A 23,261-nucleotide genomic window follows, 5' to 3' on the forward strand; every position below is an offset into this window, starting at 1 on the left:
CCGGCTAATTTTGTATTTTTAGTAGAGATGGGGTTCCTCCATGTTGGTCAGGCTGATCTCGAACTTCTGACCTCAGGTGATCCGCCCACCTCGGCCTCCCAAAGTGCTGGGATTACAGGCGTGAGCCACCGTGCCTGGCCTTTTTTTGTTGTTGTATTTTTTTTAGTATAGATGGGGTTTTACCATGTTGGCCAGGCTGATAGCTCTAACTCCTGACCTCAGGTGACCCACTCATCTTGGTTTCCCAAAGTGCTGGGATTACAGGCATGAGCCACCACACCCAGCCATCCTGTAGGATTTTTTAGGGGTGAGGGACTTGAGGTGAGTGCTCTGGGCCGGGTCCCAGGCACATTTCTAGAGTGCACTGGGGACAGTTTCCATCTGGGACGGGCTGGACACCACCCCACTACCCGTACGTGGATATGGCAGAGGCACAGCTGAGACCACATTGGCAGTGCCTGACCTCCAGGAAAGATTTGAGGTCCCCATGCTGGCCACAGACCCCAGATGCATACTGCATGGTTGGAAACTTCAGAGTTCTCTTCCCTCTGGGATGTTCCAGATTCCCCCACTATACCCAAGCCACTTCCATTAACCCAGAACACATCACCCAAGATCTAGGCTGTGGAGGACTTTATTCATTAGGCCCAGAGAGCCATGAGTGCCTCCCACGAAGTCCCCACTGCAGGGAGCCAGGGTCCTAGACGCCGGGCCAATGCATGTGCCGTGAGCTGGCCCAGGGGTCTGCTGGTCCCAAGAGCGCCTCTGTGTTCTTCAGACAGCTCCGGGTATGGTGGCCTCGCCAGGTGGCTTGAACTATCTTCGCTGCCATTTGCTGCTGCCTCATCTGCTGGCGGATCTTAAAGCCCCTCCAGGTGGACTGGATGGCTGTGGCCGCTTTGTCCTGGTGATGCGGCTGCCTGGGACTCAGGGCAGCCCGCTGGTAGGCGGAGGCCCAAGACACTGCCCCGGGGCCCTCAGCGCCCCGGCCCATGCCCTGCACCACGCGGGTGGGCTGTGTGCGTCCACAGGTATGACAGGTGCGAGGGCTGGAGCCCACTAGCATCACCACGCTGGGCGGGCTCCCGATCCTGGAGCTCAGGGAGTGGCAGACGCTGCAAGCGTGTGCCTGGCAGGACTGGAAGCAGCGATGGTCAGATACTGTCCTGGCTCTGCCATCCTGGAACCAGCTTCGGTCAGACATGACCCCGGCCCGGCTGCCCAGCTCCACCCACGTGACGGGGTGGAGCATCTGCCGGTGCCGGGCTTGGTCCCGGCGGGTGCTGTAGCCGCGCCAGGCAGACTGGATGGTCGTGGTGGCTCTGCAGAGGTGTGCCAGGTTCCGCCGCACACGGCAGCCACGCCAAGTAGCTTGGATGACCGTGGCCCCCCGGTGCCACAGCCGGATCCTGCGACGCACCAGGTAGCCACGGACGCCCGCCTGGATAGTGATCACTGCGAGGATACGGATCTCCTCCGCAGCCTGCATGGACACCATCGGCTCCCCGGACCGCCTGGGAGGCACCACTGCCTTGTTGCGCCGGGTGTCCCAGGACGCAGCACCCCTGGCTGGCTCCCACGCGCGGTTCCACGATTGGCCACCAACCACACCAGCGTCCGCGGGGCCCTGGAGTATAGTGGAGTTCAGGGACGCCTTGTGACTAACGGCAGGATTCTGGGGGCTATAGGAGTCCTGCCGTCTCCACGGTGACTCCTGGTTAAAAAGGGGTGGCAGGGAACCACTTGGGGAAGACTCATAGCCTACAGACACCCTCCGAACTCCCGGGGCCAGCGGAGGAATGACCGAGGAGTGTGTCATCTCCCCAGTGCGGATGACGGGCCTTACCTCTGCAGAGGGCCTGTGGGTGGGGTTTGCACCACCTCGGGCTGAGGCCTGGGATGGTTGTCTTTACACATACTGGAAGGGCCTAACCCTGGCCACAGAACTTTCTAGCAGTTCTGGAACAATCCTACCATGCACGGATCTGTAGGAATTTTTAGGGCCCATGGAGTCCCAGCGGCTGCTCGGAGCCATGTTTCCAGACACTGTTTTCTGGAGTGGATTGGGGACAGTTTCTGTCTGGAAGGGACTGGACAATGCCCTTCTAGCCGAGGACGGATATAGTGGCACATGTGAGACCATGCTGGTGGTCGCTGACCTCTAAGGAAGACTAGGATTCCCCATCCTGCCCACAGACACTGAAAGCAATCTGAAAGCCTCAGTACTGCCACGGGCCAGCTGGGGTGATCCTGAGACTACATTAGAAGCAACTGTACCCTGAGAGTGATTTTGGGGTATGACGTGAACGACAGACGCCTGTTGATAAACTGAGGGGGACTTAGTGGCTAAACCCGGGGCCTGGAAAGGGACAGGGACCATGCCACTAGCATGGCTGGGAGCCACCTCCCTTGGGGAAGAGACCCTTTCTCAGACAGGGACCTATGATCATGGCCCCCATCAGCTCCCAGAGGACTGGAGTACATCCACGGGGTTGCGCCAATGACCCTGGCTTTGCTGAATAGGTCATTGGATCCACTTGATCCTGACACTTGGGACACAGCCTCATCCAATTCTCCTAGCTTGGCTTGGTCCCCTGCGACCCCAGATGGCATTATCCTAGCATCTTGGCTCAATTGTAAGGCTCTTGATAGAACCGTGGGCACTCGGTATAGACTCCTCACTGTGCCACTAGCTGCCGGGGCTGAGGAGTGACCTGGCGCCAGACTGGTAGTGTGGGGCATCTGCAAGGGGGCTATAGACCTCTCCCCAGCCAGGGCTTTGAGGTAAGGAGGGGCAGTGATGTCAATCACCATGGGCCCCTTGGAGCAGCTCTGAGCCACACTAGAGGCCCCCATCATTGGCACAGAACCAGGGGGGACAACTGGGCTCACCCGACTCACTACTGAACCTGGGAGCAAGTTTGGAGCAGCTAAGCTAGCGGAGGGTCTTACAGATAGACTCGGCTTCTTTCTGTCTGCCATCAGACTGGGAGCCACCCAACTGGACACAGAGCCTGCGGGAAGGCTCTGACCCATGCCTCAGATGGTGGAGCCCGGGGGAAGGCTGGAGGTTATGCCACCAGGCAGAGTGCCTGGGACTGCGCCCGTGCTCACCCTACTGGCTACAAAACCTCCTGCCGCACCACGACCAGCCCTGCTCTTCAGAGAGTCCTGCGGAATCACATATCTCTGCTGGTAACTGGGTGGGACCATGGATGCCTCAGAAGGGTGCCAGCAGTCTATGTTTTTTGGAATAACCACACTGATCTGGGAGCTGCTGGGGCCCATGCTGTTCAGGGAAAGATTAGACTGAGTCACGGCCAGTCTGTTGGGCGCTGAAGCCAGAGAGGGGCTGGGGGCCATCCCTGTGGTTCCAGAGGGATGTGTCAAAGGGCCACCTGCCTCTAAGACCTGGGATGCAAGGGAAGCCATACCATTGGCCACCTGACATTGACTTTGGCCCATGCCAGTTGCTATGGTTCTCCAGGGGAGATTCCCAGCTAGGCCAGGAGACGTGGTCCCCTGAGACCCACTGAGGAACATAGCATCAGCCAAAGGCTCCTGGGGATGGCTTACAGCCACACCCCTGAACAGAGGCGTGATTCACTGGCCTACACAACAGGCCTCCTCATCAGCATGAGAGAGATTTGGTGTTGAAACACTAACCACAGAGGGTGGACATACATGCCTCCCACCAACCCTGGGTGGATGATGGAACCCAAGGGACACGTCGTTGAACTTGAAGTCCGGGGGGCTGGATACCATCTCACTAACAATCAGAGGTTCTTCACATAGTTTCACCCCAGTAACCAGGGATGGCTGGTTCGGACCCTGGTCCATATTTCCAGCCACAGAGGGATATGGTCCACCCAGGCTAACTGAAACAAACGCTGATGGGTGACACAGACACGGGACTACTGAGTCCACCCTTGAACACTGCAGATTTGAATCCAGCCTAGAGCCCCAGCATGGCTCATTGAGGCCATGACATGTACCACTGACCACAGATGGCTGGGATCGGCTTGGGGCCAACCTAGTGTCCGGGGGTGACTGAGCCAGGCTTAGGGCTTCCGTGTGGGCCACAGATGGTGGGAATAGGCTGGGGGCTATGGCTGGCTTGGCTAGGCTGGAGGCTAGGGAACAGGATGAATATGTCTTGCCTGGGCTGGAGGCCACGGATGGTTGGGCTTGCCTTGGGGATACTGCAGTGGTCTGAGATGGGTGGGCTAGGCTGGGGCCCGCCCCCTGGCCACATATGGGTGAGCTAGACTTGGAGACAACCCATGGGGTCCTGATGGGTGGGCTAGGCTTGGGGACACACCAATGGCTTGAGATGGCTGGGCTGGGCTTAAGGACACCACACAGGTCATAGGTTGGTGGGCTAGCCTTGAAGACATCCCTGTGGCTTGAGACGGCTAGGCTAGGCTTGGGGATACACCACAGGCCATAGGTTGATGGGCTGGTCTTAAGGGCATTGCAGTGGTGGCTTGAGATAGCTGGGCAAGGCTTGGGGACACCTCACTGGGCATAGATCGATGAGCTTGGCTTGGGGACACCATACAGGTCATAGATGCATGAGCTCTGCTAGGGGACATCCTGCTGGTTATAGATGCGTGAGCTTGGCTTGGGGACACCCTGGAGGCCACTGGTGGGTAATCTTGTCTAGGGGACATCCCACTGGCTTGAGATGGCTGGGCTAGGCTTGAGGAAACCCTACTGGCCACAGATTGGTGGGCTACACTTGGGGACACCCCAGTGGCCTGAGATGGCCAGGTCAAGCTTGGCGATTCCCCAGTGGCCTGAGGAGGCTGGGCCAGGCTTGGGACTCCCGAATGGCCGTAGATGGGTGAGCTAGGCTTGGGGACACTCCAATGGTGTGAAATGGCATGACTAGGCTTGGGGACACTCCAATGGTCTGAGACGGCATGGCTAGGCTTGGGGACACTCCAATAGTCTGAGATGACATGGCTAGGCTTGGGGACACTCTGATGGTCAGAGATGGCTGGGTCAGGCTTGGAGACTCCCCAGTGGGCTGAGATGGGTAGGCTGGGCTTGGGGACATCTCAGTGGGCTGAGATGGGTAGGCTGGGCTTGGGGACTCCCCAGTGACCACAGATGAGTCGCCTGGGCTTGGGGACACCTCAGTGGCCATAAATGGGTAGGCTGGGCTTGGGAACACCTCAGTGCGCTGCTATGACTGGGCCAGGCTTGGAGACTCCCCAGTGACCACAGATGGGTAGGCTGAGCTTGGGGACACCTCAGTGGGCTGAGATGGCTGGGCAAGGCTAGGGGACTCCCCAGTGGCCACACATGGATAGTCTGGGCTTGGGGACACCTCAGTGGGCTGAAATGGGTAGCCGGGGCTTGGGGACACCTCAGTGGCCATAGATAGGTAGCCTGAGCTTGGGGACACCTCAGTGGGCTGAGATGAGTAGTCTGGGCTTGGGGACACTTCACTGGCCACAGATAGGTAGCCTGAGCTTGGGGACACCTCAGTGGGCTGAGATGGGTAGCCTGGGCTTGGGGACACCTCAGTGGCCACAGATAGGTAGCCTGAGCTTGGGGATATCTCAGTGGGCTGATATGGGTAGGTTGGGCTTGGGGACACCTCAGTGGCCACAGATGGGTATCCTGGGCTTAGGGACATCTCAATGGCCATAGATAGGTAGCCTGGGTTTGGGGACACCTCAGTGGGCTGATATGAGTAGGCTGCACTTGGGGACACCTCAGCGAGCTGATATGGGTGGGCTGGGTGTGGAGATACCTCAGTGGGCTGAAATGGCTGGGCCAGGGTTGGGTACTCCCTAATGGCCTGAGATGGGTAGGTTGGACTTGGGGACGCCTCAGTGGGCTGAAATGGCTGGGCCAGGGTTGGGTACTCCCCAACAGACTGAGGTGGGTAGTCTGGACTTGGAGACACCCCAAAGGCTTGAGATGGCTGGGCCAGGTTTGAGGTTACCCCAGGGGCTTGACATGGCTGGGCTAGGCTTGAGGGCTCCCCACTGTCCATAGATGGCTGGGCTAGGTTTTGGGACCCCCAGTTAGCCATTGATTGGTGACCTTGGTCTGAGGCCACTCTAAAGGTCCTTGATGGGTGTCCTTGGCTTGGGGACCTCCTAGTCACCACAGATGGCTGTGCTGGTCTTGGTGTCACTCTATTAGGCACAGAGGAGTGTGGTAGCCTTGGGGTCACCCAATTACCCATAGATGGGCAGGTTAGCCTTGGGGATACCTTACTGGATGCTATATGCTGGGATAGGGTTGGGGCCAGCCTACTGAACCCTGATGCCTGGCCTAGGTTTGGGGCTACCCTACTGGCCAGTGTAGCCTGGGACACAATTGGGGCCAAGCTCTTGGCCACAGATGGTGGCTTATATGCAGTGGAGACCACAGTACCTAAAGACAGAGTCCTCCTCAGCTCTCTCTTGACGGTTGCCTGGGACACCTCAATCAGATTCACAGAGCTCTTGCCTAAGGAGAACTTGTGGATCTCAGCCTCTGAGCCCCAGTGAACACGCAAGGTCAAGCAGTTAGACACTGAGCTGTGTTGGAAACTGGGCACTTTCTCCGAGGCTGGAGTGGGCCGGTAGGGGAAGTGTAGGGTCATGTACCTATAGCCGGTTTCAGTCTCTTGCGTATCCTTAAACCTCTGGAGTGTCCTCATGGACTCCGGAGGAAAAACGGACTTCACCGCAAGGTCCCCTTCTAAATTGCTTTCCCGTGACTCATCTATCTTGCTGACGGCAGGCAGGCTGGCCACAGACATAGTGGAAAGGCTGAGGGAACTAGAACTTTGCAGAGAGCTTTCGGAATTGTTCTCCTGACTGTAGGTCACAAAGCCCTGGGAGAAGCACTGTCTCGATCCTGTGGCAAACCACCTACTGGCTCACCGAGGATGGATGGCTGGTGGTCTGTTGCTAGCTTCTGGGGGCAGAGCAGGGCAGACACAGAACCCTGTGTTCGATTCCTCCCCTGTCCACAGACAGATGTCTTGGGACGAACTTGAGCCAATGCACTGCCGGGGGAAGCTTGAAACAGACCATGAGTCTTGGATGCCTGAGTTTTGGTCACCACGGTGACCTGCAAGGGACTTGGGGCCCCCTTGTCTATCACCTCCCTAGTACCCGGGGGGGCCTGTTTGCGATTTGGGGGCTACTACCTCCTCCCCAGGCTCTCCTTGGAAGCCCTGGATGCCTGCTGCTGGCCTCTGGCCACTGAGGGTTGGTAGAGACCAGGATGTACCCCTGAGGACTGACACCAAGGCAGGCCCCCACAGGCAGGGTAAGGCTGGTGAACATGGGCAGCCCTCCCACCACCCACGCTGCAAGGAAGCCTACCCGAGGCCACCCTGCCCTCCCTGGTCGATAGACGAGAGGCCACCCTGGGGACCACATGTGGCCTGTGGCAGCTCGGGGCTGTGCCATAGGTCACGGAGGGCTGGTTCATGCTTGGGCCCACACAGTTGGCAACGAGAGGCTGCCACAGACTCGGGGGTGGCTGCACGTGGGACAGCTTGAGCAAACTGGGGCCCTCCCCACTCCCCTCGGGGTTAAAATCTGATGCCAATGTGCCAGGCTCCAGGGTCGGGCGTGCTTTTTCCTTTTGGAACTTGGGGCTCAAATCCAGGTTTGAGGAGAAGTCCCTGCTGGACTCCATCTCCCGGGACAGCATGGGATACAGGCCAGTGATCAGGGGGCCCTGGTGAATGCTGGTGATGACGCTACCCATCACGGAGGCTCCCACAGTGACCACAGATAAGCAGGGTGACCCCCACAAGATGGCCCCATCCCCCATCTCCTCCAAGGGCCCGGCAGGTTGGCCCATGGTGAAACAACCCCAGATCCCAACCTGGGAATCCCTGACCTTGCTGGTCTGTGGTCTCACGGGGCCCAGGGAGGGCCCCCATGCGGCCGATGGACTCCTCCTGCAGGCCACCTCCACCAGGGCCAGCGTCTTAGTCACCCCGCTTCCTGTTGATTTCGAGGCGGCCTTGGGGAGGATGGTTCCAGTCCTCAGGGCCACCCGACACCAAGACTGGCTCAGGAGAGCACCCAGCTCACCCTGACACAGGGCCTGGCTCAGAGCCGCCCACTCCTCCTCCGTCAAAGCCTTGCTAAGCACCTCGGCCAATTTACCCTGCATGACCTTGGTGAGTTCCGCCCGCAGCTCGCCCCGGGACAGGGCTCGGGACAGGGTCAGGCGCAGCTCACTCCAGGACAGCGCCTTCACCAGCACCATGCTCAGCATGCTCTGGGGCAGGGCTTTGGTGACAGTGGCACCCAGGACCTCCTTGGACAGGGCCTGGTTCAGAGCTGCCCAGACTTCTCCCTGGGAGAGGGCTTTGGCCAACAGAGTGCGGAGATCCTCCTGGGATGCCAGCCCACCAGCTACTTCAGCACACAAGGAGGCCAGCAGGGAGCTTACCGTGTCCTCCTGGCAGGGCACCGCCTGGCCGGGCATTGATGGCTGGGCACGTGTGGCTCCGTTGTCTCGCCAGGACTCAACATTGCATGTGGAATGTCTGGTGGGTGCCATCAGCGGCACCAGCATACCCTGGACCTCACAGGCTGCCGGGCATGGTCCCCCCTGAGTGGTCTTCCCCGGCACGTGTCTGTGGGGCTGTGGCTGGGTCTGTCTGTCCTCTGGCTTGGCCCAGGGTGGGGCGCTGAGGCCACCGAGGCGCTGGCAGGCGTGGTTGGACATCTTGGACCCTGTTAGGAGCACCTGGGAGTGGGTGTTGCTGCTGAGATCAGCAGCCTGGTGCGCTGGGATGAGGCACGTGGTTATGTCTGTGATCGGCTGCCCCCGGGACTGCGTCTTGGTCAGACAGGTGGCTAGAGGTGCTTGGGATTGGACCTTCACGGCACCTGTGGCCAGATGTGTCTGGGAATGCATCTTGCTCAGACAGGTGTCCAGATGGGCCAGGGATGGGGTCTTGGTCAGCTCAGTGGGCAGATGTCCCTGAGATGAGGCCTTGGTCAGCGGGGCGGCCAGCGGTCTCTGGGACAGGCAGGGTGGATGTCTCTGGGATGAGGCATTGGTCAGTGGGGCAGCCAGCTGTCCCCGGGGCAGGGTGACAGCCATGTCTACAGGCACATACACGTGAGGTGGCTTGTCCCCTTCCTCAGCAACTTTTGTCCAGGATGGAGCCCCAGCCATTTCCACTGCCACACTGGTCTTAAATGGCATGTCTGTTTTCACCTGTTCCTGGGGGCCAGTCTTGATTTTCTCAGCTCCCAAAGGAAGCTTAGCTGCAGCCCTGGGGACCCCAGTTCCCGGATGTGGTTGAGCCAGGCACCTGATCCTCCCCTCAGCCAAATAGGAGGCGGACGAGGCTTTCACCGCCTTTGCAGCCTGCTTCACATTCACGGCGGCCTCGGCCTTGGGTGGGTTCTCATGGATGGAGCCTGAGGCGTTGGGAGTTCCGGCTGCTACCGCCACTTGGGGTGGAGCCTTGACATTTGCCGCTGTTGGAGAGGCCAGACACAGAGTCTTGAGGATGGTGGCCACCGAGCGTAACTGGGCTGGGGTCTTGGTTATCATGGCTGCCAGGCGAGTCTGGGGTGAGGGCTTGGTCACCCCAACTGGGCTCCTCTGGGATGAAGTCTTGGACATTGTGGCTGACAGACATGTTTGCAATGGGTTTTTGGCTGAGGTGGTGACCGGGTGCATCTGGGGTGGCGTCTTTGCCATCGCAGGCCCTGGGCATACCTGGGGCAGGCTGTTCATGATGGAAGCCAGAAGGGAAACCTGAGGTTGGTTCTTTGCCGTGATGGTCGCAGGGCATGTCTGCCGTGGGGTGCCAGTTCTGGAGGCTGTGGGGTGTACCTGGATCTTGGTCATTGTGGGCATGGGGCATGTGTGAGGTGCAGTTTTGGTCACTGTGGGCCCCGGATACATCTGGGCTGGGGTCTTGGTTATTGTTACTTTGGGAACTGGGCTAGTCTTGGGTAGGGTGGTGGTCATCATGGACGCTGGATATGTCTGCGGCAGGGTCACGGAGACCACTGGATATGTCTGGAGTAGAGTCTTGGTGATCATGGGCCCTGGACATATCTGGAAGGGGGCTTTGGGGGTCTCTGCTTTCACAGGGCCCTGGGTTTGGGCTCTGGATGGTTTCGTAACTGCCTGGTCATACCTTCTGGACAATGGTGTCTCCGGAGCTCCGGCTTTGTTGGTCCGGGCAGTTACATGTTTGGTCTTCACTGAGTCACCCTCTATGTGGATGAGGCAGGTGCTTCTGATGGTTCTGGTCAGCAGGCATGGCTGGCATTTTGCGTCCAGACTCACTGGGCAGGGAAATCTGATGGTGACCATCTGGTGTGGCAGGAAGGCCACCCCCCGGACTCTGGCAGCATGAGGAGCCTGCACACAGGGCTCTGGGGTACCTTGAGCTGCTGGGGGCTGCAGGAGGGGGGACGACTGGGGTCTGCAGAGGACCAGATTGTCACAGGAAGGGAACTGGGTCTCCTTGTTCACCATGATGGGCGGGGACAGAAGACGGTTCTCTTCCGGATGCTGGAAGCGCACCTGCTGCGGGGCGTGATAAGGTATGTCCCCCTCCTCCGCCCTCGTTTTCTTTACCAACGACTTGCTGGAGTGAAGGATGTGTCTCTTGTTGAAGCGCCGCCAGGCCTCCTGGATGGCCTTGGCCGCCATCATCTGGGAAATCAGCTTCTGCCGGAGCCAATAGCCCCTCCAGTTGGCTTGGATGAGCGTGGCTGCACGGGCGTGCATCATGTCCATCTCGTCTACCAGGATGTTCTTGAAGGCCTGGCTCTCGACCACAGCCCGGAGGCGTGGGACGCGGCGGGACGCCGTCTTGGCTTCGGCAGGCTGTTGCGGGAGATGCTTCTTGGACTTGAGGCCCTCGTGCTGGGGCTGTGGAGGCGCTTTCTCCATTTTGTCCGGGAGACTGGGGTGGGCGGGGGCTGGAGGATGCACTGCCCACGGGGTGACAACTGGCTCGTGAACTGTAGCTGGGCGGCCGGCTGCACTGCCTTGATTACGGGACAGGTCAGCTCTGCCTGTGGGGGCGGCAGGGGGTGGTCAGGGTATAGCAGGTCCTGCAAACAAGAGGTCTCCTGGCTGGGGTGGACACTGGCCCCCCAGGCCCAGATCTTGTTCCTGGCACCTTGCAATCTTCCGCCTCCCTTTTTCCATCCCTCCCTCTCCCAAGTGGCCTTTGCCATCCTTATATCCACCTCTCATCACCCTACGGCCACTTCATCTTGGCACACAGTGTATGACACCTGAATGCCCGACCACTTACCTGCTTTTCTTTTTTCTTTTCTTTTTTTTCTTTTTTTTTTTTTTTTTGAGACAGAGTTTCGCTCTTGTTGCCCAGGCTGGAGTGCAATGCTGTGATCTTGGCTCACCACAACCTCCGCCTCCTGGGTTCAAGCGATTCTCCTGCCTCAGCCTCCCGAGTAGCTGGGATTACAGGTGCACGCCACCATGCCTGGCTACTTTTCTGTATTTTTAGTAGCGACAGGGTTTCACCATTTTGGCCAGGCTGGTCTCGAACTCCCGACCTCAGGTGATCCACCTGCCTCAGCCTCCCAAAGTGCTGGGATTACAGGTGTGAGCCACCGCGCCCAGCCTGCTTTTCAAACTTTATCTTGGATGTACCCCGGGTTTAGTACTGATCACAATGTTTTGGAAATTTCCTGTTTGCCTCTGTGTGTGTGTGTGTGTGTGTGTGTGTGTGTGTGTGTTTGAAAAAGAGAGAGAGAGAAGTGTGGTGGGGGAGATTATTTGCCTCTCCCCATTGATTGTGAATCCTAGAAGACAGAGTCATTTCTGTGTCCCCATCTCAGTCATAGAGCTTGGTTCCAAGCTGTGAATGGGTAGGTATTGGGTGGGGGGGGCATCTTGACTGATAAATGGTGAGTGGATTGGAAGTTGGATGGACAGATAGATACAGGACTAGATACTGAATGGATGAATCAGTCGATGAGTGAATGGTAAATGGGTTGGAAAGACAGATGAAGGTTTGGATGAATAGGTAAATAAAGCTGATGAATAAAGTGTTAAAGGCAAATTGGCCCGGCGCGGTGGCTCATGTCTGTCATTCCAGCACTTTGGGAGGCCAAGGTGGGCAGATTGCTTGGGGTCAGGAGTTCGAGGCCAGCCGGGCCAACATGGTGAAACCCGTCTCTACTAAAAATACAGAAAAGTAGGCCGGGCACAGTGGCTCACGCCTGTAATCCCAGCACTTTGGGAGGCCGAGGTGAGCGGATCACAAGGTCAGGAGTTTGAGACCAGCCTGGCTAACGTGGTGAAACCCCATCTCTACTGAAAATACAAAAATTAGCTCGGCATGGTGGCACGTGCCTGTAATCCCAGCTACTCAGGAGGCTGAGGCAGGAGAATTGTTTGAACCCGGTAGGCAGAGGTTGCAGTAAGCCGAGATCATGCCACCTCACTCCAGCCTGGGTGACAGAGCAAGACTCTGTCTCAAAAAAAAAAAAAAAAAAAGAGCCAGGTATGGTGGCATGAGCCTGTAGTCCCAGCTAGTCGGGAGGCTGAGGCAGGAGCATTGCTTGAACCCGGGAGGAGGAGGTTGCAGTGAGCCAAGATCACGCCATCACACTCCAGCCTGGGCAACAGAAGTGAAACTCCGTGTCAAATAAAAGGAAAGAAGGAAGTAAGCAAGGGAGGGAGGGAGGGAGGGAGGGAAATTAAAGAGAGCTGGAAAGACTGGTGAAGAGATAACCCAACAGGAGGTAGACTGATGGGTGGATGGGTGGGTGGGTGGATTAGGGGATGGATAGGTAAATGGCATATGGAAGGATGCAAAGAAGGAAGAAAAAGTGGTGACTGTGGCTTTCAGAAGTAACTAGGATGCAGAGAGAGCTGGGACACTGTCAAGCCACCCTGATGCATAGCCTGGAGCACAGCACACTTGTTTGGCAGAAGCCCCTCTCTTCAGGTTGGACTAGCCAGACCCCTTGCCCATAGACCATCTTCTTACCTTGAAGGGTCATAGATTTGGAGGAGTAGCAGGAGAAGAAGGTGCAATCTCAGAAGCCAGCCTGCAAGAGGAGGCAGCCTTCAGCCTTTCATCCATGCAATATGCAGCAACACTGCCCTGGGCTGGCTCAAGACCAACACAAAAAGAAATGTTAAAAGCAAAAATGCTAAATTCTAAAATTTCTAAATTCTAAAAAAGCTAAATTCTAAAAAAAAAAAAAAAAAAAAAGTGCAAAGATGAGGAAATTTATTCCAGTGTTATTTTGTAGCTAGAAATCAAACAAAACAACTGGAAATAACCAAAACAGTGATTAGTAGAGGTTCTGCTACAAATGAATACAGAAGTATGTTCAAGGATGTTTAACACTGTATTGTTTAGCAGAGGAAAAACTGGAAGAAACCAAAATTATCAATGGAGACAGGCTTAAATTAATCATACAAGGGCATGATATCCAGGCATCAGAAATGGCGTCCAGGCTGAGCACAGTGGTTCTTGCCTGCAATCCCAGCACTTTGGGAGGCCAAGATGGGAGGATCACTTGAGGACAGAAGTTTGAGACCAGCCTGGGAAACTAAGCAAGAACTGTCTCTTAAAAAAAAAAAAAAAAAAAAAAAAATTGGCCAGGCGTGGCTCACGCCTGTAATTCCAGCACTCTGGGAGGCCGAGGAGGGTGGATCACCTGAGGTCAGGAGTTCGAGACCAGCCTGGCCAACATGGTAAAACCCCATCTCTACTAAAAATTCAAGAAATTAGCCAGGCATAGTGGTTGACGCCTGTAATTCCAGCTACTTAGGAGGCTGAGGCAGGAGAATATCTTGAACCCGGGAGGCAGAGATTTCAGTGAGCCGAGATCGTGCCATTGTACTCCATCTGGGGCAACAAGAGCAAAACTCTGTCTCAAAAAAAAAAAAAAATAGGCCGGGCACAGTGGCTCACATCTGTAACCCCAGCAATTTGGAAGGCCAAGGTGGGTGGGTCACTTGAGGCCAGGAGTTCCAGACCAGCCTGGGCAACATGGTAAAACCCGTCTCTACTAAAAATATAAAAATTAGCCAGGCATGGTGACATGCACCTGTAGTCCCAGCTACTCGGGAGGCTGAGACAGGAGGATCATTTGAGGCCAGGAGGTTGAGACTGCAGTAAGCTACGATGGCACCACTGCACTCGAGCCTGAGCGACAGAATGAGACCCTATCTCTTTTTTGTTTTTAAAACAGAGTCCCACCCTTTTGCCCAGGCTGGAGTGCAGTGTCACAATCTCGCCTCACTGCAACCTCTGCTTCCCAGGTTCAAGTGATTCTTGTGCCTCAGTCTCCCAAGTAGCTGGGATGACAAGTGTAAGCCACAGTGCCTGGCTGAGACCCTGTCTCAAAAAAGAAAAAAAAAGATTGTGATTAAAGAGTAAGCATAAGATAAAAGGTAGCCTGGGAGGCCAGGCATGGTGGCTCACACCTGTCATCCCAGCACTTTGGGAGGCCAAGGCAGGTGGATCACAAGGTCAGGAGTTCGAGAACAGCCTGGCCAACATGGTGAAACCCCGTCGCTACGAAAAATACAAAAATTAGCCAGGCACAGTGGCATGCACCTGTAATCCCAGCTACTTCAGAGGCTGAAGCAGGAGAATCGCTTGAACCCGAGAGATGGAGATTGCAGTGAGCCGAGATCATGCAACTGCACTCCAGCCTGGGCGACAGAGTGAGACTCTGTCTCAAAAAAAAAAAAAAAAAAAACCAGGCACAGTGGCTCACGCCTGTAATCCCAGTGCTTTGGGAGGCCGAGGTGGGTGGCTCACGTGAGGTCAGGAGTTCAAGACCAGCCTGGCCAACATGGTGAAACTCTGTCTCTACTAAAAATACAAAAATTAGCCAGGTATGATGGCAGGTGCCTGTAATCCCAGCTACTTAGGAGGCTGAGGTGGGAGAATCTCTTGAACCCAGTAGGCGAAGGTTGCAGTGAGCTGAGATCATACCATTGCACACCAGCCTGGGTGACTGAGCGAAACTCAGTCTCAAAAAAAAAAAAAAAAGATAAAAGGAAACTCTATGTGGTACTTTAGGGCTGAGGGAGTATCCCCAAAAAAGGGGCAAATTTGGAGAGCATTCAGACTTCCTTGGAGAAAGTATGGTCCCGCCTAACAAGTTAACGGAGATAATTGCTGGATCGGCCAAGCCAGAGCTGGTCTGGAGTTGCAAAACAAGCAAAAGGCCCACCCTCCAGGGTGCAGATGTGGGAACAGGTTATCAACAGTTGGTGCTCTGGATGTGCACTGGAAACCTAAGTGTTGTTGGGGCAGGAGGCCTTCAATGTGTATGGGCCACCGTGGGGGCTCTGTTCTTTTATTATCATTTATTTATTTATGATTTTTGAGACAGAGTCTCACTCTGTCCCCCAGGCTGGAGTGCAGCGGCACGCACCATCTTGGCTCACTGCAACCTCCGCCTCCCGGGTTCAAGCGATTCTCCTGCCTCAGCCTCCCGAGTAGCTGGGATTACAGGCATGAATCTCACCACACCCAGCTAATTTTGTTTGTTTTGTTTTGTTTTTGGAGGGACGGGGTTTCACCATGTTGGCCAGGCTGGTCTCAAACTCCTGATCTCAGGTGATTCGCCTGCCTCGGCCTCCCAAAGTGCTGGGATTACAGGCGTGAGCCACCGCGCCTGGCCTTTTTTTTTTTTTTTTTTTTTTTCTCTCTTTTGAGTTTTGTTCTTGTCGCCCAGGCTGGAGTGCAGTGGCGCGATCTCCTTTCACTGCAACCTCTACCTCTCGGGTTCCAGCGATTCTCCTACCTCAGCCTCCTGAGCAGCTGGGATTACAGGCACCTGCCACCACGCCTAGCAAATTTTTGTATTTTTAGTACAGATGGGGTTTCATCATATTGGTCAGGCTGGTCTCAAATTCCTGACCTCAGGTGATCCACCCACCTTGGCCTCCCAAAGTGCTGGGATTACAGGCATGAGCCACCGCGCCCGGCCTTAGGGGCTCTATTTTTTGTGTGTGTTGAGAGGGCTGCGGAAAGGTTTTCACCAGGTCAAGACTGCAAAGTCACAGGACCACGTTCTGGATCCAGGGCTCGGGCAGGCTTCACCTGGTGTCTTCACACCTCTATCCCTAATGCCTCACCAGCGCCCTCTATTGAGAAATCTTAGCATTGTGCTCACTTTTTTTTTTTTTTTTTTGAGACGGAGTCTCGTTCTGTCTCCCAGGCTGGAGTGCACTGGCACCATCTCGGCTCACTGCAAGCTCCGCATCCCGGGTTCACGCCATTCTCCTGCCTCAGCCTCCTGAGTAGCTGGGACTACAGGTGCCCGCCACCACGCCCAGTTAATATTTTGTATTTTTAGTAGAGACGGGGTTTCACTATGCTAGCCAGGATGGTCTCCATCTCCTGACCTCGTGATTCGCCCACCTCGGCCTCCCAAAGTGCTGGGATTACAGGCGTGAGCCACCGCGCCTGGCCGAGCATTGTGCTCACTTTAAACAAGACATAACGAAAGAAATTCCTTTGTTTATCACATATTGAAAGGGTCCATTTGGAGACAAGAGGCAATGCATGGATAACTGACACACATATATTTATTATTATTTTTTTTTGAGATGGGTGGAATCTTGCTCTGTTGCCCAGGCTGAAGTGCAGTGGCACGATCTTGGCTCACTGCAACCTCCGCCTCCCGGGTTCAAAGTGATTCTCCTGTCTCAGCCTCCCGAGTAGCTGGGATTACAGGCACTTGCCATCACACTTGGCTAACTTTTGTATTTTTAGTAGAGTTGGGGTTTCGCCATGTTGGCCAGACTGGTCTCGAACCCCTGACCTCAAATGATCCGCCCGCCTCGGCCTCCCAAAGTGCTGGGATTACAGGCATGAGTCACCATGCCCGGCCTAATTATTATTATTATTCTTTTTGAGACGGAGTTTCACTTTTGTTGCCCAGGCTGGAGTGCAATGGCGCCATCTTGGCTCACTGCAACCTCTGCCTCCAGGTTCAAGCGATTCTCCTGCCTCAGCCTCCCAAATAGCTAGGATTACAGGCATGCGCCACCACACCTGACTAATTTCGTATTTTTAGTGGAAACGGGGTTTCTCCATGTTGGTCAGGCTGGTCTTGAACTCCTGATCACAGGTGATCTGCCCGCCTCGGCTTCCCAAAGTGCTGGCATTACAGGCGTGAGCCACCTTGCCTGGCCTAATTTTTGAATTTTTAGTAGAGATGGGGTTTGACCATATGGGTCAGGCTGGTCTCAAACTCCTGAGGCAGGAAAATCACTTGAACCCGGGAGACAGCAGCTTTGGGAGCTGAATGGGCCCATTCCAGGGGCTGAGGTTTCATCAACCAAACGGTGCAGCTCTTTAGAGGAACTCAACCAGAAGGGGTGAGAAACGGGATTGTGGAGGATGAGAAGAAGGAACAGGGGCCCCCTGGACACAGAAGCCAAGCGACTGGCTCGGTAATTTTGAGTCTCAATTGAGCCTCAATTTCCCTATCTGTCACAAGACATAAGATCACCATCCTCAGGTTGCCAAAGAGACACAACAGGCCCAGCTGGGTGCAGTGGCTCCTGCCCGTAATCCAAGCACTTTGGGGGACCAAGGTGGGAGGATCGCTGCAGCCCAAGAGTTTGAAAACAGCCTGGGCAACATGTCTCTATTTATTTAAAAAAAAATAATAAAGAGACATAACAGGCTCTCCAGGATGTCCCCCATCACAGGTGAACAAATCCGCCATCAAGGCTTTAGAGGTCCCTAGAGCCCCTGCTCTGAGGGGCCAAGGAGCTGACCCATCATTTGCAGTCACCCAGAAGGCCCAGAAGGGCTCTAAAGGCACTGGGGGCCAGAGGAGAACGACAGGGTCCCCCACGAACCCTCGCAAACAAGTCCTCCACCAGCCCCACTCACCCGCCCCCAAAGCCACCAGCCCCACTCACCTGCCCCTGAAGCTAAACCCAGCAGTCTGAACGGCCAGTCTTGGAGCCCTGGTGCCGCAGCAGCTTTGTGACTCAAAGCCAAGTTCTGGCCAATCCCTGGCAGCTCTTAGGGGGTGGGGATTCTAGAAGGCACAGCCAGAGGTTGGGGAACAGGATGCAGGGCAGGGCCAAAGGTCATGGTGGTTGCTACCTACACCGGCTCATCCTGAGTACAAAGGGTTCTCAGCACAGAGGGAACCCCAAATCTCCCCCTCCATGTACCTAGAGGCAGTTTCAGTCTTTCATCCCACGGGCATTTTCTGAGCACCTACTATATGCTGGAATTTGCCCCATGTCTGGGGATACAAACAACTCAAAGAATTTGGGGCTGTAAAATGGCTAGATGGGAAGGGACCAAAAAGGGGGTGCAACGGGCCAGTCAGGGTTCTCACTGATGTCTTGGGTGTGGCTCTGAGACTGCGGGCTCCTTGGGGTGGGGCCGGACTTGATCTCTTGGGAACCCCACTGGGCCCGGCAAAAGTGGGTACTGACCCTGAGCCGCAGCGCTATAAGGGGAAGTCAGGCCGCTGTCCTGGATCACCTCCTGGGGCTGGGCTGGGGCCCAGCATGAGTCACCGCTGGCTGGGCCAAGGCTGACACGCACCTTGGACTCAGTGCAGCTGGCTCCAGCCAAAGCCAGCCTGGCCCAGACGCCTCTGCCTGGCTTCCTTGGGGAGCCGCTGAGGGTTGCCGGGACAAGAACCAGCAGGGGTGCCTGACCTCCCTCTGCAGTGATCACCCCCTCCAAAACCTTCCCTATACTGTGGGTGTGACTTTGGACAAAATCAGGGACATGGCAGATGGCAGTTGGATGGGGTTTATATCCTTTGTCTGTTTTTTGAGATTGAGTCTCGCTCTGTTGCCCAGGCTGGAGTGCAGTGCTACGATCTCGGCTCACTGCAACCTCCACCTCCCCGGGTTCAAGCAATTCTCGTGCCTCAGCCTCCTGAGTAGCTGGGACTACAGGTGCATGCTATGACGCCCAGCTGATTTATGTAGTTTTAGTAGAGATAGGATTTCACCATGTTGGCCAGGCTGGTCTCAAACTCCTGACCACAAGTGATCCGCCTGCTGCGGCCTCCCAAAGTGCTGGGATTACAGGCATGAGCCACTGCGCCCAGCTCATCCTTTGGATGTTTCATCAGAACAGGTCCCTTCTGTGCTGTCAATGAGCTAAACACAAACTGGGAGTTCTCAGGGCAATTTGAGACCGTAGGAGCCCAGTAAGGTGCTGGCCTAGCCTGAGGGTTACTACGGACAGGCTTCCGAGGACTGTGCAGCTGAGGCTGGGAGGTGGCGCTCAGCTGCATGACTGGGGGAAGAGTAGCTGGCACAGAACTACAGCTGCAGCCGTGCAAAGACCCTGAGGCCAGGAAGGCAGGATATTGGGAATTTGGGTGGAGAGGCTCCTGAAAGGAGACACTGGCCAGCCCAGGGACTGGTGCAGTCAGGACTTTTTCCAAAAAGTTTTTAAGTAAGGAGTCAGATCTGTGATTTAGAAAAAGCCCTTCACATCACAGCTCATGCCTGCTTGACTCCCCCATCAGACTGGAGGGCTGGCCTCCAGGGAGTATGCATCAACTAGGTGTCAATAAATGCTGGGGACGCTGGGCACGATGGTTCATGCCTATAATCCCAGCACTTTGGGAGGCCAAGGCGGGCAGATCGCTTGAGCCCAGGAGTTCGAGACCAGCCTGACCAATATGGCAAAACCTCGTCTCTACTAATAATACAAAAATTAGTCAGGCATGATGGCAAATGCCTGTAATCCCAGCTACTTTGGTGGCTGAGGCAGGAGAGTCGCTTGAACCCAGGAGGTGGAGGCTACAGTGAGCCAAGATTGCACCACTGCACTCCAGCCTGAATGAGAGTGAGACCCTGACTCAAAAAAAAAAACAAAAAAAAAAAAAGAGGCCGAGTACAGTGGCTCAATACCTGTAGTCCCAGCATTTTGGGAGACCGAGGTTGGAGGATCACTTGAACACAGGAGTTCAAAACCAGCCTGGGCAACACAGATCCCATCTCTACAAAAAAATTATTTAAAAATTAGTAGGGCGGCTGGGCGCAGTGGCTCACGCCTGTAATCCCAGCACTTTGGGAGGCCAAGGCTGGCGGATCATGAGGTCAGGTGATCGAGATCAACCGGGCTAACACGGTGAAAGCCCATCTCTACTAAAAACACAAAAAAATTAGCCAGGCATGGTGGCAGGCGCCTGTAGTCCCAGCTACTCAGGAGGCTGAGGCAGGAGAATGGCGTGAACCTGGGAGGCGGAGCTTGCAATGAGCCGAGATGGCGCCACTGCACTCCAGCCTGGGCGGCAGAGCAAGACTCCGTCTCAGAAAAAATACAAATACAAATTAGTAGGGCATGGTGGCGTGCACCTGTGGTCCCAGCTACTTGGGAGCCTGAGGTGAGGCAGGACAATCAGTTGAGCCTAGGAGGTCAAGGCTGCAGTGAGCTGTGGTCTTGCCACTGCACTCTGGCCAAGGCAAGAGCGAGACCTCATCTTGTAAAGAAAAAAAAAAAAAAAAAAACTTGTGGGGCCCAGTGGCTCACACCTGTAATCTCAGCACTTTGGGAAGCCAAGGTGGGTGGATCACCTGAGGTCAGGAGTTCGAGACCAGCCTGGGCAACATGGTGAAACCCGTCTCTACTAAAAATACAAAAAAAAAAAATTTAGCCAGGCAGGGTGGCTCACGTCTGTAATCCCAGAAACTTTGGGAAGCTGAGGCGGGCAGATCACGAGGTCAGGAGATCGAGACCATCCTGGCTAACACGGTGAAACCCCGTCTCTACTAAAAATACAAAAAAAATTAGCCGGGCGTAGTGGCAGGCGCCTGCAGTCCCAGCTACTCAGGAGGCTGAGGCAGGAGAATGGCGTGAACCAGGGAGGCAGAGCTTGCAGTGAGCTGAGATCACGCCACTGCACTCCAGCCTGGGAGACAGAACGAGACTCCGTCTCAAAAAAAAAAATTTAGCTGGGTATGGTGGCAGACACCTGTAATCCCAGCTAATCGAGAGGCTGAGGCAAGAGAATCGCTTTGAAACTGGGAGGTGGAGGTTGCAGTAAGCCAAGATCAGGCCATTGCACTCCAGCCTGGGCGACAGAGGAAGACTCAGTCTCAAAAAAAAAAAGAAAAACAAAGTATGTCCTCCACCTCTCTGAAGGGCTCCTCAGAGTCCTTTCGCCTTAGACCACTTGGGGGCAGGCAAGCAAGAGACCTGGGTTTGAATCGCTGCTCTGCCATTTAACAGGGGTGTTGGCCGGGCACGGTGGCTCACGCCTGTAATCCCAGCACTTCGGGAGGCCGAGGCGGGCGGATCATGAGGTCAGGGGATCAAGACCATCCTGGCTAACATGGTGAAACCCCATCTCTACTAAAAGTACAAAAAATTAGCCAGGCGTGGTGGCGGGCGCCTGTATTCCCAGCTACTCAGGAGGCTGAGGCAGGAGAATGGCATGAACCCAGGAGGCGAAGCTTGCAGTGAGCCGAGACTGCGCCACTGCACTCCAGCCTGGGCGACAGAGCGAGACTCCGTCTCAAAAAAAAAAAAAAACAGGGGTGTTGGGCAAGTCTCAAAACTTCCCTTCCCCTTCTCTACTAATTGGGGGCCACAGTAGGTACCATCATTGAGTGCAGTCACTGTTGTCCGTCCCCTGAGCACCTCCCAGTTCTGACTTGTGACCTGAGAGATGTTACGCTGGATGCAAACACCCGCATCTCACAGCACAGGATGTAGAGGCCATCGGGGGAGGAGGACTCGCCTGAGATCTCACAAATGCCAACTGGAACCTAAGCTGGAACCCGGTCTCCCAACCAGTGACACTCTGCCCGAGATGTGGTTCTTGATCTCTTGTGTGTCCAGACACCCCTGCTCTCCCACCTCAGCCTCGGTTCCCTTCAGCAGGTTCCTTCAGGCCCTGCTGAAACGTCTGCATGACCTCCCACAAGGCAACGTGACAGCTAAAAACCAAACCCTGGCCGGACGTGGGGGCTCACGCCTGTAATCCCAGCACTTTGGGAGGCCGAGGCGGGTGGACCACTTGAGGTCAGGAGTTCCAGACCAACTTGACCAACATGGTGAAACCCTGTCTCTACTAAAAATACAAAAAAGTAGTCGAGCATGGTGGGCACCTGTAATCCGAGCTACTTGGAGGCTGAGGCAGGAGAATCACTTGAGCCCGGGAGGCAGAGGTTGCAGTGAGCCTAGATGGCGCCACTGCACTCCAGTCGGGGTGACAGAGCGAGACTCTGTCTCAAACAAATGAACCCCAACATAGCTGTTGGTGGCAAGGCCTTTCTCCATGACCAAGGGACGGTGGCCATTCTCTCCAAGTTTCTTCGTCTGTAAAATGGGTGCAATTCAGTGGCCCTCCCTAACAGGGCTGGCTAGGTACACATGGCCACCAGCCCTACTTGCTGTGTGACCTCGGCCACTAATGTTCACATCCCTCAGGGTCCCCAATGAGTTGGAAGCCCAAAGCGCAGGGTCTTAACAGCAAAGGGCAGAGCAGGCAGGAGAAGCAGGAAGCCTCGGGTCAAAGCTCTGAAAGTGAGGGAGTCCAAGGTCAGACTATCTCTGCACAGTCTCCTTAAAAGGCTGTGTAATGTCAAGCCAGTTGCTCAACCTCTCTGAACCTTAGATTTCCTCAAAGTAGGGAGTAGGATGTTGGGAGGAGGAGAAGCGAACTTCAGGGAGATACTTGGAAAATCCCAGTCTTGGAGGCAGACCTCTTGGGTTAGATCCCACCTGTGCCACCTTCCTCCTGGTACTGGGTCCATCAGCTTGTCCTGGGCCTCAGCATCCCCCGATCCACCAAAAGAGAAAAGCTTACACTGTAAGCCAAGCACTGCTCTGTAAACATAAACTCTCTTAATCGTCACAACTTTATGGGGCAAGTTTTTCGACTGTTCTCCCCATTTTATACGGACAGGCAAACCAAGGACCAAAAGGTTAAAAAGTTTACTAAGTTTCTGTCTCTTCCTTCCTGCCTTGGGCTGGGGCTGTGCCCTTTCCACCTCGAAATCTCTCCTTCCCAAAAGGCAAGGAGGCATTAGCTAGTTCCAAACGCAGATCGAAGAACCCAAGACCCCTCCCCAACCTGGACATTAGCCGGCCCCGCGCCCAGGCGCGTCTAGGGGGCGCTCGCTGCGCGCCAGATGTGCGGGCCGCTCTCGGACACCCGCTCTCTGCTCCTTCCCAACGAGGGGAGGAGCTAGGGACAGAGGGAGGAGAGAAAGGCGGGGGTGTAGGGGGGAAGCGAACCAGGCCCCGCCCAGCCCGCCAGGCCCCGGCGGGGGAAGAAGGAGGCGGAGAGCCGAGC

The 23,261-nt window shown here is 55.4% G+C and overlaps 2 protein-coding genes across 7 annotated transcripts; both read right to left on the bottom strand.

Moving 5' to 3' along the window:
- Positions 1-618: 618 nt before the first annotated feature.
- Positions 619-18,017, bottom strand: IQCN (IQ motif containing N). 6 transcript variants are annotated; one of them, XM_001173887.5, is made up of 4 exons: positions 17,896-18,017; positions 12,977-13,098; positions 8,425-11,027; positions 619-1,627 (listed from the first exon to the last, which is right to left on the bottom strand). In XM_001173887.5, the coding sequence occupies exons 2-4, from the start codon at positions 12,987-12,989 to the stop codon at positions 701-703; spliced, it is 3,543 nt and encodes a 1,180-aa protein (XP_001173887.1). In that variant the 5' UTR covers positions 12,990-13,098; positions 17,896-18,017; the 3' UTR covers positions 619-700. The 6 variants fall into 6 exon arrangements, with proteins under 6 accessions (XP_001173887.1, XP_016790995.1, XP_001173906.1 ...); XM_016935506.4 differs by having other exon boundaries at positions 619-1,714; positions 17,896-17,996; XM_001173906.6 differs by having other exon boundaries at positions 7,864-11,027; positions 17,896-17,993.
- On the bottom strand, positions 4,319-6,853 carry LOC104003289 (mucin-2-like). The gene is given in 2 exon segments (XM_054673533.2): positions 4,319-4,825; positions 4,828-6,853. Coding segments are annotated over 2 exon segments (2,349 nt in total). The 5' UTR covers positions 6,767-6,853; the 3' UTR covers positions 4,319-4,415.
- Positions 18,018-23,261: the final 5,244 nt, after the last annotated feature.

The sequence above is a fragment of the Pan troglodytes genome, chromosome 20, assembly GCF_028858775.2.
Source record: "Pan troglodytes isolate AG18354 chromosome 20, NHGRI_mPanTro3-v2.0_pri, whole genome shotgun sequence".
Taxonomy (NCBI): Eukaryota; Metazoa; Chordata; class Mammalia; order Primates; family Hominidae; genus Pan; species Pan troglodytes.